The 15,637-nt window shown below is 37.3% G+C and overlaps 1 protein-coding gene across 2 annotated transcripts in view; it reads left to right on the top strand.

Moving 5' to 3' along the window:
* Positions 1-15,637, top strand: part of LOC131151883 (uncharacterized) — a 150,314-nt gene that overhangs the window by 58,984 nt on the left and 75,693 nt on the right. For both annotated transcript variants that reach the window (XR_009135793.1, XM_058103345.1), the window contains exon 12: positions 5,288-5,425. Coding sequence is in view for 1 of the 2 variants with exons in the window: in XM_058103345.1 (XP_057959328.1) it covers positions 5,288-5,425 (138 nt within the window). In the remaining variant the exon portion in view is untranslated. The remainder of the gene's footprint in view (positions 1-5,287; positions 5,426-15,637) is intronic.

Genomic DNA, 15,637 nt, shown 5'->3' with positions numbered 1-15,637 from the left:
AATGCAGCATTTTATATGTTTTGGAGAGGAAGTACAGTGAAGGGTGGAGAAACCTTTTTGAAGCACTTTATGCAGGTGCAGCTTTCTTGTCATCAGAACAAGCTTATTGCTCTTAGGTTCTCAGATTGTGGTTCCTTGAACATGTTAAGACATGATTACATGAAAGGTTGACGATGTAGCAGAGTTGGGGCTTGAGCAAACTGGTGAAGGGAACATTCGAAGAAGTCGTTGGTGATGTGTCGACAAGGAGAAAGATAGATTCAGGAAAGACTGATAGGGAATCCCATGGCTTCAGGAAAGGTTTTGTAACTTCCCTATCCAGACCAAAGTTTAATATTGCTTCTGAATTTAACAAGGGGTCTGGGAGAGGGCAATTTGGGCCAGCAACCAGCAGGCCTCTTACAGCCACTATATGGGTAATTAAAGGAAAAGGGGTTAGCAGGCCAAACACTATCCAAAGAGGTGGTGGGTCTATACCAAAGGAAAAATTAATTAATGTTTTTGCCCAGTCCCAAGAGAACATTAAAGATAAAAGTTAGGAAGGCAGTGAGGGCAGAACTGAGACAGTATTTAAAGAAGCAAGCCCAGAGCTAGAAGGGATCAGGATGCATACTCAGGAGTCTTCCCAGAAGGGCGATATTTCTATGGCTAAGACTAAACAACCTAAGGACACAACCCGGGGGGGAGGGGGGAGAAGGCTGCTTCAGCCGAAGGGGACCCGGGGGGGGGGGGGAGAAGGCTGCTTCAGCCGAAGGGTACGTAGAGATGTCTAACGATGCACTCTTGCAGGGGGGTAATTTAGAGGATCATATACAAAATTCAGTTAAGCAGAAGGAGGGCAGTATTTTTCTCAAAATTGATCCTAGTCGTAATAAGGGGTCGATTCCTGTTGAATATGAAGGTTCACATATAGATGATGATGATGATGAGAGGTGTTCAGAAGCAGATGATGATCTCAGTAGCTTTTGTGAGTATGATTCTGGCTTATTAGTTGATCAGCTAAGAAGTGAAATAGATATGGGAGGAGAAGATAATTGGGGAGAACTTGATGGGGATTTTTGCTTTAATGATATAATGGAAGAGGTATTACTAAGTCAGAAACAATTGCTTACACATAAGCAAATACAGGAAGAGAGGCCTTTAGTGTCCTATGATATCAGGCAAGGATTAGAAGGTTCTGTTAAGCATAGGTCTGATCAGAATTAAACTTTGTTTGATGAGTGGCTCTTGCACCTTGCTTCTGAGCCTATTCTTCAAAAGGTGGTTGTTGGTGTCAGGAGAGGTAAGGATGAGGGGACTGTGGATTCATTGGGCAATCTGAGTTCTTCGGCATCTAGAAAAGGTATTCTTCCTACTCCTGTCAAGTCCTATTTTCTTGATGAGTCTTTATACCACAATTAGGGAACTTATGGGGAAAGTAACTTTGGTGTTGGCCGAGGGGCTAGTGAGAGGGACTACATAGACGTAAATGAGTATGGGGTTAAAGCTAGTGAATTTGTAGGTGTTGGGGTCAAGTTGGGGTTGAGTTCAAAAACTTATGAGAGGTAAAAAAAGGTGGAAAAAGAATTAAAGAACCTAGTTTCTTGCGTTAATTATGGGGAAGGAAGGTGATAGGGAAAGGGGGTAAGTGTGTTAGAATATGAAGATTATTAGTTGGAATGTTAGGGAGTTAGGGGATGTTAGGAAAAGGTGTTTGAGTAGGGAGGTATTGCTTAGGAACTCTCTTGATATGTGGCTAGAAGATGACACTTTCCAATCCTTGGTTGGGGATTTGTGGAGTGAGGATGTGGAAAGGGGTTAGGAGGGGCTTGGATTTATGAAGAAGTTCAAGAGGCTGAAAGATAAACTGAAAGTATGTAATAAGGTAGGTGTTTAGAGATATTAGGGTTAATATGTCAACTATTATAGGAGATTTGGAAGAGTTAAGACAAAAAATAAAGGAGTGACTCTTTCGAGGGATGAAGAGGCTAAAATAATTTCTTTGAAAAATGAATTGGAAGACATGATTTTTAAGGAAATGAGAAGTTGGAGGCAAAATACAAAATTTATGTGGGTTAGAGACGGAAATTGCAATTCTAAATTTTTTCAAAGGATGGCTAATGGAAAAATGAGAAAGATTTTGATTAGGGAATTGGAGGTGGGAGAGGGGGGGGGGGGGGGGGCTGTTATCGCTGACTCTAATAGAATTGCTTCGGAAATCACATATTTCTACAATAATCTGTTTTCTGAGGATGAGAGCAGACCAATGGTGGAAGATTTAGAGTGGGATCCTTTGTCTGTTGATAAATAACCTGGTTAGAGAGACTTTTAAGGAAGAGGAAGTTAGGGCTGTGGTTTTTGGGATGGAGAGGGATAGAGCTCCAAGGCTGGACGATATTAATTTAGGTTTTTATCAAGATTGTTTGATGGTGGTGAAGAATAACCTTACGAAAGTTTTTAATGAATTTTATTGGAATAGGATTCTTTGAAAGAGTATTAATTCTGCTTTTATCACTTTGGTGCCTAAGGAAGATAGGTCAATTAAGATTTTTGATTATAGACCGATTAGCTTAGTTTCTAGTTTTTATAAAATAATCACTAAAGTGCTCGCTAATAGGTTGTGTGTGGTGCTTGATAGGACTATCTCTAAGGCTCAAAGTGCATTTTTGGGAGAAGATAGATTGTGTATGCAATTTTGATTGTGAATGAAATCGTTGAAGATATTAGGAGAAGGAAGAAGAAAGGGCTTTTCTTCAAGGTGGATTTTGAAAAAGCTTATGATAAAGTTGGATAAGATTTTAGTGAGAAAGGGTTTTGGAGAAAGATGGCATAAATGGATGAAAGGGTGTACGTCTAATGTGAATCTGGTGGTGATAGTGAATGGTGAGCCTAAATCTTGGTTTAGGGCCACGAGGAGGATTAGACAAGGGGATCTTCTCTCTCCGTTTTTTTCTATGCTAGTGGTGGATTTTTTGAGTAGGTTGGTTGATAAGGCGGTGGATAGATGGTTAGTGAAAGGCCTTAAAGTGGGTAGGGAGGAGATTATGGTTTTTCACCTTTAGTTTGTAGATGATACTATTTTTTTCCTGAAGGACGCCTTATATTCTAAATATAGTTGGGCTTCTTCGAATTTTTGAAAGGGTATCAAGGTTGAAGATTAATATGGGAACGAGTGATATTGTGGCTATTTAATGTACCTATAGAGAGTGTTAGGGAACTAGCTTTGGAAGTGGGGTGTGCAGAGTTGGGTTGGCCGATGTCCTATTTAGGGGTTCCTTTGGGGTGCAATCCTCGAGTAGCTAGTTTTTGGGATTCAGTGGTGGGGAGAGTGTCTAAGCAATTAGATGGGTGGAAGGGAGCCTTTTTCTCTGGGAGGGAGGAGTACTCTAATTCAGGCTTGTCTTTCTAGTATTCTGTTGTATTTTCTATCTATTTTAAAAATCCCAATGGGAGTAGCTATTAAGATTGAGAGAATTATGAGAGATTTTCTGTGGTCAGGAGTAGGGGGTTTTAAGGATAAAGGACTGCTTGGTGCACAAAGCTCTTGCATATGCGGAGTCCCGGAAAGGGGCAGACCATGATGGGTCTATAGTATGCAGCCCTACCTTGCATTTTTGATGGACGCTTTTTCCCCTCCTCAAACCCGTGACCTTCAAGGGGTTTTAAGGATGATTTAGTGAATTGGGAAGTGGGGTGTTGGACTAAGAAAGAGAGTGGTTTGAAATCTTGGAAATTTGATGTCCAACAACATGACTGTTTTGGCTAAATGGCTTTGGCAGTTCCCACTAGAGGTCTCATCCTTGTGGCATAAAGTAATCAAAAGTAAATTTGGTCTTAATGGGAATGGGTGTGATACTAATTTAGGTTTTAGGTGTTCTTTGGAAAGCCCATGGAAAGCTTATTCTCTATTTATTCTCCATACCAAATTTTTGATGGGTAAGGGTTGTAACATTCGTTTTTGGAAAATATGTGGTTAGGGAATATTGTTCTGGCCACTTTTTTCCTTGCTTATTCCGTTTGAGCTCAAGTAAAATGATCCCATCTATCCTTTTATCATAGATTCGGGCGGTCCTTTACCTTCTTGGGATTTTTGTTTTAGGAGAGCCTTGAATGATAGGGAAACTATTGAATTATTTTCTTTGTTGGTCATGTTGAGCAACTGTAGGATGTCGTCCGAGGATGATAGCTGTTCTTGGTTGTTGGATTCCTCGGGAGTCTTTTCATGTAAATCTTTCTTTGATTTCTTTGTTGCTACTAATCATTCCTTTCCACTCTACAAAGTAATCTACAAGGTCAAAGTCCCCTACAAAATCAAAGCATTTCTTTGGTTGGTTGTGCTAAATAGAATAAATACTAATGACTTGCTGTAGATGAGGAGGCTGTTAAAGGCTTTATCACCTGATATTTGTATGCTTTGTTTGGATTGTTCAGAATCTGTTTGTCATCTTTTGTTGCATTTCGATTTTGCAAGGAAGGTTTGGAGTACGTTATTTTATTATTTTGGAGAAAGTTGGGTTTGTCTGGGAACAATGGAGGAGTTCTTGGCAATATCTTTTGTGGGGTTTGGTAGGAAGAAGGTATTGCATTATGTAATTGTGCTTTATTTGCAGTGTTATGGGGCTTGTGGAAGGAACATAATCTATGCATTTTTCCGGGAAGAAGATCTCATATTGGTTGGTGTGGGAGAAAGTGCTTTTTATGGATTATTTGTGGTGTGTGGGCAATGGAATTTTAAGGGAATGTGTTGACAGATGTTCAGCAGGATTGGAAGTCACTTCTAAGGGCTTGCTGATTTGAACTTCTTTTTTTTGTGTTTTTTTTTTCGTTTTGTTTTCTTTGGATTCTCATATTTCGTTAAGGATATGTCTTTTCTCCTGTTTGTACATTCTTTCTTTATCTAATGAATTTCTTTTTCTATAAAAAAAATAAAATAATTGTGATTGTTGTGTTCACCATGAATATTGTTCAGTTAATTAGACTGGCTGTATTTGCAGAAAACCTTTTGGTTAGAAAATTGTCCTTCTAATATGTGGTTAAAAACTTTTTCAAATTAATTATGATTGTAATCCAGCCTAATTTAGCTTACTTCTGGTATGCTGCGAAGCTCTGCAATTGAGGAGAATGGCAACTACTTTCTTGTTTAGTTAGCTTTGGGCTTCATTGCTGGAGATGTACCAGTTTATATTTGAATGTACACGGTGGGACTAGAGGAGTGTCTTGGTTTTTTTAAGAAAAGGAAAAAAAAATTCTGGATTTCATGTAAATGTTTGTAGTTATATTTGGTTATTTGGTTGTTTGGTTTATGCAGGCGCAAATTATGCTATCTGAGATATATCCAGGTGGCTCTCCGAAGACTGGTTCCACTTACTGGGATCAGATCCTTGAAATAGGGCTAATTTCTGTAACAAGACGCCTTCTCAAGTGTCTCTTGGAGTTCTTAGAACAGGTATGTTGTAAACTTCTGATGTTTTGATTTTTTGGAGTAGGAATTCTTGTGGCCTGTTTGGTATTGTGGCTGCCATTGGCTGTCGCTGTGGTAGTTTACAGTTATTATTACAGTTATGATTTAATGTTGCTATTGTGGTTTACTATTGCTGTTGCTGATGCTTTTGGCAGTCATGGTTATAAAAAAACTACAATTTTGTGCTTTTGCCAACATCTGTTTGTTGGGGTTTCAAGAGCTTTTTGCAACCGCCAACCACAAATTACCCTGCAGCTAAAAAAGGGAACCATTTAACATTTGCAACTGTTAAAGTTTACTGAACATCTAAAGTGCTATAAAACCTCAACTGCAAATCTGTAACCTCCAAAAGTTGTTAAAAATGCTAAATGAAACACACTCAACCAGCCATGAAACGGTCACAATTTTTTTTAGATAATAAAGGTAGAGATATTAAGAGGGAAAGAAGATACAAGTAGTTAAAGATAAGGAATCCTCAAAGAAAATAAAAACGAAATTAAAGACCACCCCACAATCCAAACCACTATTAACTCCCACCCATGATCCTACCTAAGCCTAAACAAAACACTACTTCTGAAAACCATTTTTCATCCCTCTACACGTCGCAAACCCTAGCTGAAGAATGTCCATTGGACCATCTGTCACCACCATACTCACCAGAGGTCGCACTCTGCCTCCACAGTTGCTGCTATGCCACATTTCCCTGCCGGACCTTTGGCAGTGATTCTCTTACTAAGGCATCTTTCCAACTCTGACGACTGTTTGGTTGTGCAGACTCCTTCCCAACCTCTCCCTTGAGATTAGGGATCTTCTGCTTACCTCCCACCGGCTCCTAGGCTTCAATGAAATTGCACAAATTTTCCCCTTTCAACCCCCCTGGAATTAATGTAGAATTTCTCTTCTTGTTCATCTGCACTCCCACTTCCAAGAATTTACCTTGCAATTTGATCTACTCGCCACCCAGAAAAGCAATCTACTAAATGTTTTGTCGTGAGAGAAACATTCCAAGCTGTAAATTAAGGGACAAAAATCACACACCCACCTTGCAGCTGAAAGGCTGATCCTGATCCACCTATTTCTGACTCAAGATCTCTCCTCCAAATGAAAAACCCCCTTCCCCAACCTTTTCGAAACACAGATTGGAAGTCTTGCTTTTGAGCTGCACTGACTTGAGGAGATTCTCCTCCAAACCTTCCTTCAATCAGATCCATGGACATTGGAAGGATTTCGCGGGAAAGAAAGGGAGCAAAAGCAAGAGACCATCATGTACTTTCGATAAAGTCGAAGAAAAACCCTAACACCCTTTTTCTCTCTTTATCGCCTTTGCGTGCTATAGATTCTGTATGCATATAATGCCACATTTTAATAGCCTGAAGAATTTGTGTAGATAGTTTTTCATTATATTCTGTTAATTGCCACAATGACGCATTGCTCTGTAGTTGAAGAACCCCCCCCCTTTTTTTTTTTAAGTAGAAAAAATGTTGGTTTCCTTTCATTTGCATTCTTGCATTCTGTTAGGCTGCATCAAGCTTAATCTTAACTTTGTTGATTGCCTGTTTTGGATTTGCTTTTAAGCATGGTCTTAAATTTCCACGAAATTATCGAAATTTCTGTCAAAATTTCTGCTTTCTGTCACCTTGAAATCGAATGCCAGTCAATTTCTGTCTAAATTTCTATGAATCATTCAAAATTTATCGAAATTTCAAAATTTTAGTGAATCTTGTCAAAATTTTAACTATAGAATGAAATTTCTGTAGGTTTCAAATGTGAGGTCTAGACACAAAGTGAAATTTCTAAATTTTTTTTTTTTCCTTTATTGAAAGAAAAGATTATTACAAAGGCTTTTGAAATTACATTAAAACTATGCATTCAATAACATTTTTTTTACCATTATTGTCTAAATTATATTTATTTGTATAATAAATAATATTTTATTGATTTATGAATTTCATTTATATTAAACCTAATATGTTTAATACACATATTATATTCACCTCATTCACAACATAGATGTAACTAATTTGTAGTACATTAGTCCCAAAACTTACATTGTTATGTCTATTAGTCTATTAGCCATTTCTAAAGTTCCATAAAAAAATTCCATGCTTTAATACTAATTTCCATCATTTTTTTTTCAAATTGAAATCGAAATTACCATCAAAATTGAAATTTCTGTACTTTGGGAGCTTTGAAATTTCAGTTGAAATCGAAACTTAAGACCTTGCTTTTAAGGGTATTGAAGTGTTGTATTGAGAATCTGAGATTTTGTTTTGCTTGGAATTTGGCTGTCTTAGGAATATTTTCTTCAGATTTTTATGGGTATATTTCTGATGAGGCTAACCATCAAGGAGCTGCACATACGCTGCAGAATGGGAAAAAAGGAATTACGTTGTTATTTTGTGATGTATCATTTAGGATATTTATTACTGTGGGATTTTTTTAGTCTTTGGCATTATTAGGGTTGCTTCTAATTTTCATTGTGAGCGGAATTCAATTTCAATATTTCTTGAATTCTTAAAATATGTACATCCCAATCTTACAATATATAATACAAACAAAGACTCTAAACGAGGAAACAATCTCCCTACAGAATAATACACAATTTTCTACATTTACTCACTTACCTAATTTACTCAATATTGACAAGGATACTCGGGATTTCAACAGTCCCCCTCAAGTTGGATCATAGATATTAATCATATCCAACTTGCCAATGAAATCGTCAAAGTTCTGCCGTGCTAACCCTTTAGTAAAGATATCTGCAATTTGTTCCTTGGTAGGTACGTAGGTTATACAGATGATTCCTTCTTCAACCTTCTCTTTGATAAAATGTCTATCCACTTCCACATGTTTAGTCCTGTCATGTTGAACTGGATTGAGAGAGATGTTGATGGCTGCTTTGTTGTCACAATAGGTTTGATAGGAAATTTCACCGAAACCTGTAGCTCTTCCAAGAGTTTCCGTACCATAATCCTTCACATATCCCCTGTGCAACTGCTCTTAATTTAGCTTCAGCGCTACTTTGAGCGACCAGATTTTGTTTTTTACTCCTCCAAGTTACCAAATTTCCCCATACAAAGGTGCAATATCCAGTGTTTGATCTTCTGTCTTCTGCCGATCCTGCCCAATTCGCATCTGTGAAGATTTCCACTTCCTTGCTTTCGCTTTTTTTAAAGAAGAGTCCCTTGCCTGGAGAACCCTTGAGGTACCTGAGGATCTTATACACAACATCTAGATGAGTCTTTTTCGGTGAATGCATGTGTTGACTCACAACACTTACCGCGAATGCAATGTCGGGTCTGGTGTGCGATAAGTAAATTAGTTTACCAACCAATCTATGATACCTTTCTCTTTCAACTAGTATTCCACATTCTTTGACCCTCTTTACTGCTTCAATTGGGGTTTCACTAGGTTTGTATCCAAGCATGCCAGTTTCAGTTAGAAGATCAAGGATATACTTTCGCTGAGAGATACTGATACCTTTCTTTGATCTAGCAATTTCCATTCCCAAGAAGTATCGCATTTGTCCTAGGTCTTTAACTTCAAATTCAGCAACTAAGACTTTCTTTAATCTTTCCATCTCCACTGTATTATCTCCAATTAGAATTATATCATCAACATATACTATCAGAATTGTTTTCTTATCATTTTCAAACTGTTTGAAGAACATAGTGTGATCTGATTGCCTTCGTCGATATCCTTGATTTTTAATTACCTTTGCAAATCTGTCAAACCATGCTTTGGGGGATTGCTTGAGTCCATGCAAGGACTTCTTGAATTTGCATACTTTGTTTTCTTCACCTTTCTTACTGAATCTTGGTGGTATAGTCATGTAGACTTCTTCTTCTAGCTCACCATTTAGAAATGCATTCTTAATGTCTAGTTGTTGTAGTGGCAAATCAAAGTTAGCTGCTAATGACAGGAATACCCGAACTGTGTTTAGTTTTGCCACTGGTGCAAATATCTCCATGTAGTCAATGCCGTAAGTCTGTGTAAATCCTTTTGCAACGAGTCTGGCTTTATATCATTCAACTGTCCCATTGACTCTATATTTCACTGTGAAAACCCATTTGCAGGCGACTGGTTTCTTTCCACTCGGCAGGTTCATAACATTCCAAGTTTCATTTTTTTTGAGAGCCCACATTTCTTCCATAACAGCTTCCCTCCATTCAGGACTTTCCAGAGCTTCCTGAATATCTTTTGGAATTTTTATCCTGTCTAGGTTAGAGGTAAAAGTACGATACCCTGTAGACAGAGTTTTATAGGACATGTATTTTGGCCAGGGATATAGAGTACATGACCTAGTTTGTTTTCTGACTGCAATGGGTAAATTTATGTCATCAGGTGTAGACTTATCAAAAGAAAGCTCATGATCATGGATACCTGATCAGGACTAGGCGTCAACTCATGGTTGCTCGGAGCTATCACCGGTTCCAATTCTTTTGGTGCCTCAGGTATGAGATTCTCCCTATGGTTTGTTTTTGGCTTTCTGGAGTAAACAAGTATTTCCTTTTGTTTTTTTGCATCTCCCCTGAGTTTAAGTGATCATTTATATATGGTAGGTTAGGACATGCAATGGGAGACGCAATAGATTAGTCAGGGAATGAAGCAATGAGAGACTCATTAGTTGACGCAGATTCAGTAGTAAAGAAATGAAAGAACCGATCTTCACTCTACTTCTCCCCCTGAAGAGAGGGCTTCTGGAAATAAGGAGTGGTTTAAAAAAAAGTGACATCAAGGCTAACAAACATTTTTTTGGAGACTGGGTCATAACATTTGTAACCTTTTTGGGTAGGAGAGTAACCAATAAAGACGCATTTAACGACACGAGATTCCAATTTATCTCGGTTGTGAGCATGAACATGAACAAATGTAGTTCATCCAAAGATTTTCAGAGTAAGACTGGTGTGGAGTCAAGAGGTAGGAAAATATTCCTGGAATTCTTGGAGAGGAGTTGTAAAGGAAAGAACTCGACTCGGCATTCGATTAATGAGATGTGTAGCTGTTAAGATAGCATCGCCCCAAAAATAGTTCTTCATATTTGTAGTTAACATCAATGCCTGAGCTACTTCAAGTATATGTCTGTTTTTTTGTTCAGCGATCCCATTTTGTTGAGGGGTATCCACACAAGAACTCTAATGTACAATTCCATTTTCTTGAAGATAATTTGCCAGAATATCATTAAAATATTCTGTACCATTATTAATATGTAGAATTTGAATGCGAGTTTGAAATTGTGTTTGAAACATGGAGTGAAAACTAACAAAAATAGACCGGACTTCAGTTTTATCTTTCAACAAGTAGACCCAACAAATATGAGTATGATCATCAATAAAGGTAACAAACCTTTTTGTATGAGTGCAATTGGGGGAGCGTGAGGGTCCCCACAAATCACTGTGAATCATAGTGAATGGGCGGGATGGTTTGTATTTGGGAAAGAATTACATTGGTGTTTTGCAAACTCACAAACTTCACATTGAAAATTAGAAGACGTTTTATTTAAACAAATAGAAGGAAATAAATGTCTTAAATATTGAAAATTTGGGTGACCCATCCTAGGATGGTATAACAAAAGTTCCCTATCTCTAGAGATAGATGCAGAATCACTAATTGTAGTATTACATTGTTCACTCGTATTTGCTTCCTTAAAGTAGTAGAGTGCCTCACACGCCTTAGCACTGCCAATCGTCTTCCCCGATGATAGGTTCTAGAAAACACAATGAGATGAAATAAATTTAGCAGAGCAATTGAAATCTTTTGTCAACTGGCTAATGGATAACAAGTTGCAAGATAGCTTAGGAACATGTTGGACAGATTTTAAAGTTGAGTCAGATATGCGAATACTTCCTTTGCCAGCAATAGGTGATAGAGATCCATTTGCAGTTTTTACTTTTAGATTTCCAGTATATGGTGAATAGGATAAGAACAATTGATAAGAGTCAGTCATATGATAAGATGCACCTGAGTCAATTATCCATGGTGATTTGTAATGGGATATAGTATTTAGGGCAGACAAAAAATTACCTCGGTGAGCTAGAGAACCAGTGGAAGACTGACCCGATGTTTGAATTGAGGAACATTTTATATAACTGATCCAACTACTCAGGACTGAATACACAACTTGGAGTGGTATTATTGGTTTTTTCACCTTGTGATTTTTTAGTTGAACTGTCAGTAGCAGCCTGATTCCCACGATTTTTTTGATATTGTCTCGGCTTCCAATTTGCAGGCTTTCCATGAATCTCCCAGCAGGTATCTTTTGAATGACCTTGCTTTCGACAGTGCTTGCACCATATTTTACCTTTTTGTGATCTTTGCCCAGATCCCGCAGGGCCTTTTTGTATAAGGGCTAAGACATTAGGCCCATTCCCATTTGTACTCAGATTTTAGATGGACAGGTTCGGCCTGATACGATCTCCTTGGCGCCTCAACATCACTCGTCTTTTACTCTCCTCCCTCCTTACCTCGGCGAATACTTCTCGAGTTGAAGGTAGAGGTCGCCGGCTGAGGATTTTTCCCCGCATGTCATCCAGATCTCGGTTGAGTTCGGCCAAGAACTCGAAGACCCGTTCGTTTTTGAGTCTCCTCCTGTATCGCATGTTGTCACCGGAGCACTCCCATTCCTCTTCGATGCTCAGATCGAGCTCTTGCCAGAGATGGGTCATCTCTATGAAATACTCCATGACATCTCTATCGCCTTGCCTCATCTGCCACAATTGAGTTTTGCTTTTGAAGATTTGCAAATAACTCTCGACATCTGAGTAGGTTTCACGAACGGCGCCCTAGACATCCTTCGTCGTAGGGAAGAATAGGTAGATTTTTCCGATCGCCAGCTTCATTGAGTTGACGAGCCAAGCCGTGACCATGGAGTTTTCGGACTCCATTTTTGCAAGGCAACAACATCGATAGGGTCTGGTCTCCTTTGTTCGTCGGTAAGGTAACCTAGTTTCCCTTTTCCTTCAATCACCAATTTTATAGATTGAGCCCATTCACGGAAGTTTTTTCAGTTCGATTTCTCCACTGAGAGTGGAAAGGCTGTATTGTCCAGCCCATCAAACTCGCAGCGGATGTAGCCTTTGAATCGCCGTCGGGTTTTCCAGAAGAGGTTGACCCTCTGTTGGTGCTGCTGGCCATCATTAGCTAAGGTTGAGAAACCCTAGCTCTAATACCATGTGAGCGGAATTCAATTTCAATATTTCTTTAATTCTTAAAATATGTACATCCCAATCTTACAATATATAATACAAACAAAGACTCTAAACAAGGAAACAATATCCCTACAGAATAATACACAATTTTCTACATTTACCTACTTTCATAATTTACTCAATATTGTCAAGGATACTTGGGATTTCAACATTCATAATTACTTAGGGTTGGGTTGTAGCTAGGGTTTGTACAATTAATTTTGAATTTATTGATTAATTAGTGAATCGTAGTTGTTTATCTTTCTCACTCTCTCTCTCTCTCTCTCTCTCCCGTACATACACATACTGATTCCTTAATGCACTTAACGGGATCCATAATGATTCTAAATCTCCAAATAAATGCATATAAAAGCCCTTGCCCATGAAAGCTATGAACATCAGAGAGGGTCCATTGCTAAGTTACAAATAGCCTTTGCTGTTCAGGTTAGTTGCCTTGCCTAAAATCCTAGGAAGAGCCTTACGACTTTGTACAGCAAGCAATCTTGCACAAAGCGTGTAAAACCTTTTCCAGAAGTGTTGCAAGTGTTTCTAGAAAATTGCATGCGTGGATGGGTCTGTATTTCACATAGGTGTTTCAAGTCAAGCTTACCTTTCTTAATAATGTATAATTCATTGCAAATTTAGTCTTAAGAAAGGTCTTAAATTTTGATTTCGCCTAAAATTTTGAAGCTCCAAAAGTTCGGAAATTTCGATTTCAAGTTGTTAAAACGATGGAAATAAGTGATAAAGTGTGATCCATTTATGAAACTTTATAAATGGTTAATAGACATAATAATGTTAGTGTTTTACGGATACTGTATTACAAATTAAATACATTTATGTTGTGTATAGTAGTTGTAATATAATATGTGTATTAAACATATTTAGTTAATATATATGAATTTCATAAATCAAATAAATGTTGTTGTACAAATAAAGATAATTTTGACATGAATAGTTAAATAAAATGTTGTTATAAGTTCAATTTTCATATAATTTCAAAATCCCTTGTAATAATCTTTTGTTTGTATGAGAAGAGAAAAGAGAAAGACCTAAAAAGTTGGTGCAAGCATGTAGTAGATTTATAGAGCTTAGTTTGTATTAGACTCAGGTAAATAGAATCTTCCTGTATTTGGTGACATTCCTTCTTTGAAACCTTAATTTCGTACTTCTGGCATGGAACCTTGACAGAACATTGCTCTAATCATATGGGGCTAAGGTGTCCTTTTGTGAGCCCTTGGAAACGTATTTTGCAGATTTTTCCTCTTTTTACCCCTTCCACCAAATTTATTGCGGGGAATGAGAATCATATTCAGTTTTGAGAACACATTGTGATGCTTCACTTTGTACTTCCTTTCCGCATTTGCCTTGGCTTCCTTCTTTGCATCATGATTTTATTTCTTCCTTTTCGTATTTCATTGGGGGTGAGATTTCTTTGGATTTTCATTTGGCAGATCCCTTAATGATATGGAGGTATTGCAGCTTTCGTATTTGTTGTGCTCGTTGGAAGACAATCATCCTTCCTTGATGAGTGACTGTCAATTGCAGGTTCTTTGACAATTTTGGGGAGTACTCTTGCAAGTCTATTTTTGAATTCTTGATCCAAGAAACTGTCTTTACCACTTCATTGTACTACCCGGCAGGCAAAACTTCCCTCTAGTATTGAGGCATTTATTTGGAAAATTTTCCGTAATAGAGTTAACACAAAAAATTGTTCTTAAATTTCCACGAAATTATTGTTCTTAAATTGTTCTTAAATTGCAGGTTCTTAAAATTGTTCTTAAATTACAGGTTTTTAAAATTGTTCTTAAATTATTCTAACATAATTTTCATTGAAATTTCAAAGAATCATGCAAAACTGATCAAAATCTTGAAATTTTAGCAAATATGTCAAATTTAACTATAGAAAAAAATTTCTCCAGATGAAATTTCTTTCTTAATTTATCTAATATTTCATTGAAACACAAGATTATTACGAGGACATTTGAAAATATATGAAAGATTGAACATGCAACAACATTTATTTAATCATTCATGTATGAATTATCTTTATCTGTATAATAAATAATATTTAATTGTTTCATGTATTTTATTTATATTAACCGAACATGTTTAATACACATTATATTACAACTATTGCACCTCATACAGAATATAGATTTGTTTAATTTGTAAAACTTACATTATTCTGTCTATCAACCTTTCCTAAACTCTCATAAAAGAATTCCATGCTTTACTATTATTTTCCATTGTTTCTTCAAATTGAAATCAACATGGACATCGAAACTGAAATTTCCATAGAATTTTCTGCACTTTGGAGCTACAAAATTTTAGTCGAAATTGAAATTTATGACCTTGACTAAAAAATCTGCTGCAGATTATAAGGCCTTTCAAGGCTTTATCCCCAGATGTATATTTCATTATGTTTGAAAGTTCAGAAGCTGCCTCTTGTCTGTTCCTTCAGTGTTCTTTTTCCTGGAGACCATGAAATAAATTATTTGGAGTTTTGGAGAGAGTTGGATCTGTCTAGAGTTTGTTGTGGAGTTGTTATCTATTTTGTTTAAAGGTGTTGGACGTAGTAAAGATGTCTCAGCTTTGTGGACGAACAGGTTTTTTTCTGTCCATTGGACCATTTGGTTGGAGAAGAATGCCCATACTATCTTAGGAAAGAGAATGTCTTGCTTTATGATCTGGGATAGGATTTCATATTGGCCTTTGCAGCTAGTTGTTTTAAAGAGTTGTCTTTTTCTGATTTTCAGCGTGATTGGGTGGCAGCGCTGTTTTGACGTTTTTTTCTGTTTTCACTTTTTGCTTTTCTTCTCCTCGAAGGAGGATTTATTGTGCTCCTTCTTGTATTTTCTGTTCTCTTCAATAAAATTCTTTTTTTTTTCTGTCAAAAAACATTGCTATAATCATTACTGAATCTTGCTCCCCTCAGGATAGAATCTCCTCTTCATGATAGACATGACTTTGCTCTTTACAAACTTTGAGAAACATTTGGTGGCTGTAG

This window comes from Malania oleifera, chromosome 3 (assembly GCF_029873635.1).
Source record: "Malania oleifera isolate guangnan ecotype guangnan chromosome 3, ASM2987363v1, whole genome shotgun sequence".
Taxonomy (NCBI): domain Eukaryota; kingdom Viridiplantae; phylum Streptophyta; class Magnoliopsida; order Santalales; family Ximeniaceae; genus Malania; species Malania oleifera.
Note: the sequence above shows the minus strand (reverse complement) of the source record. Positions and strands in the feature narration are given on the sequence as shown.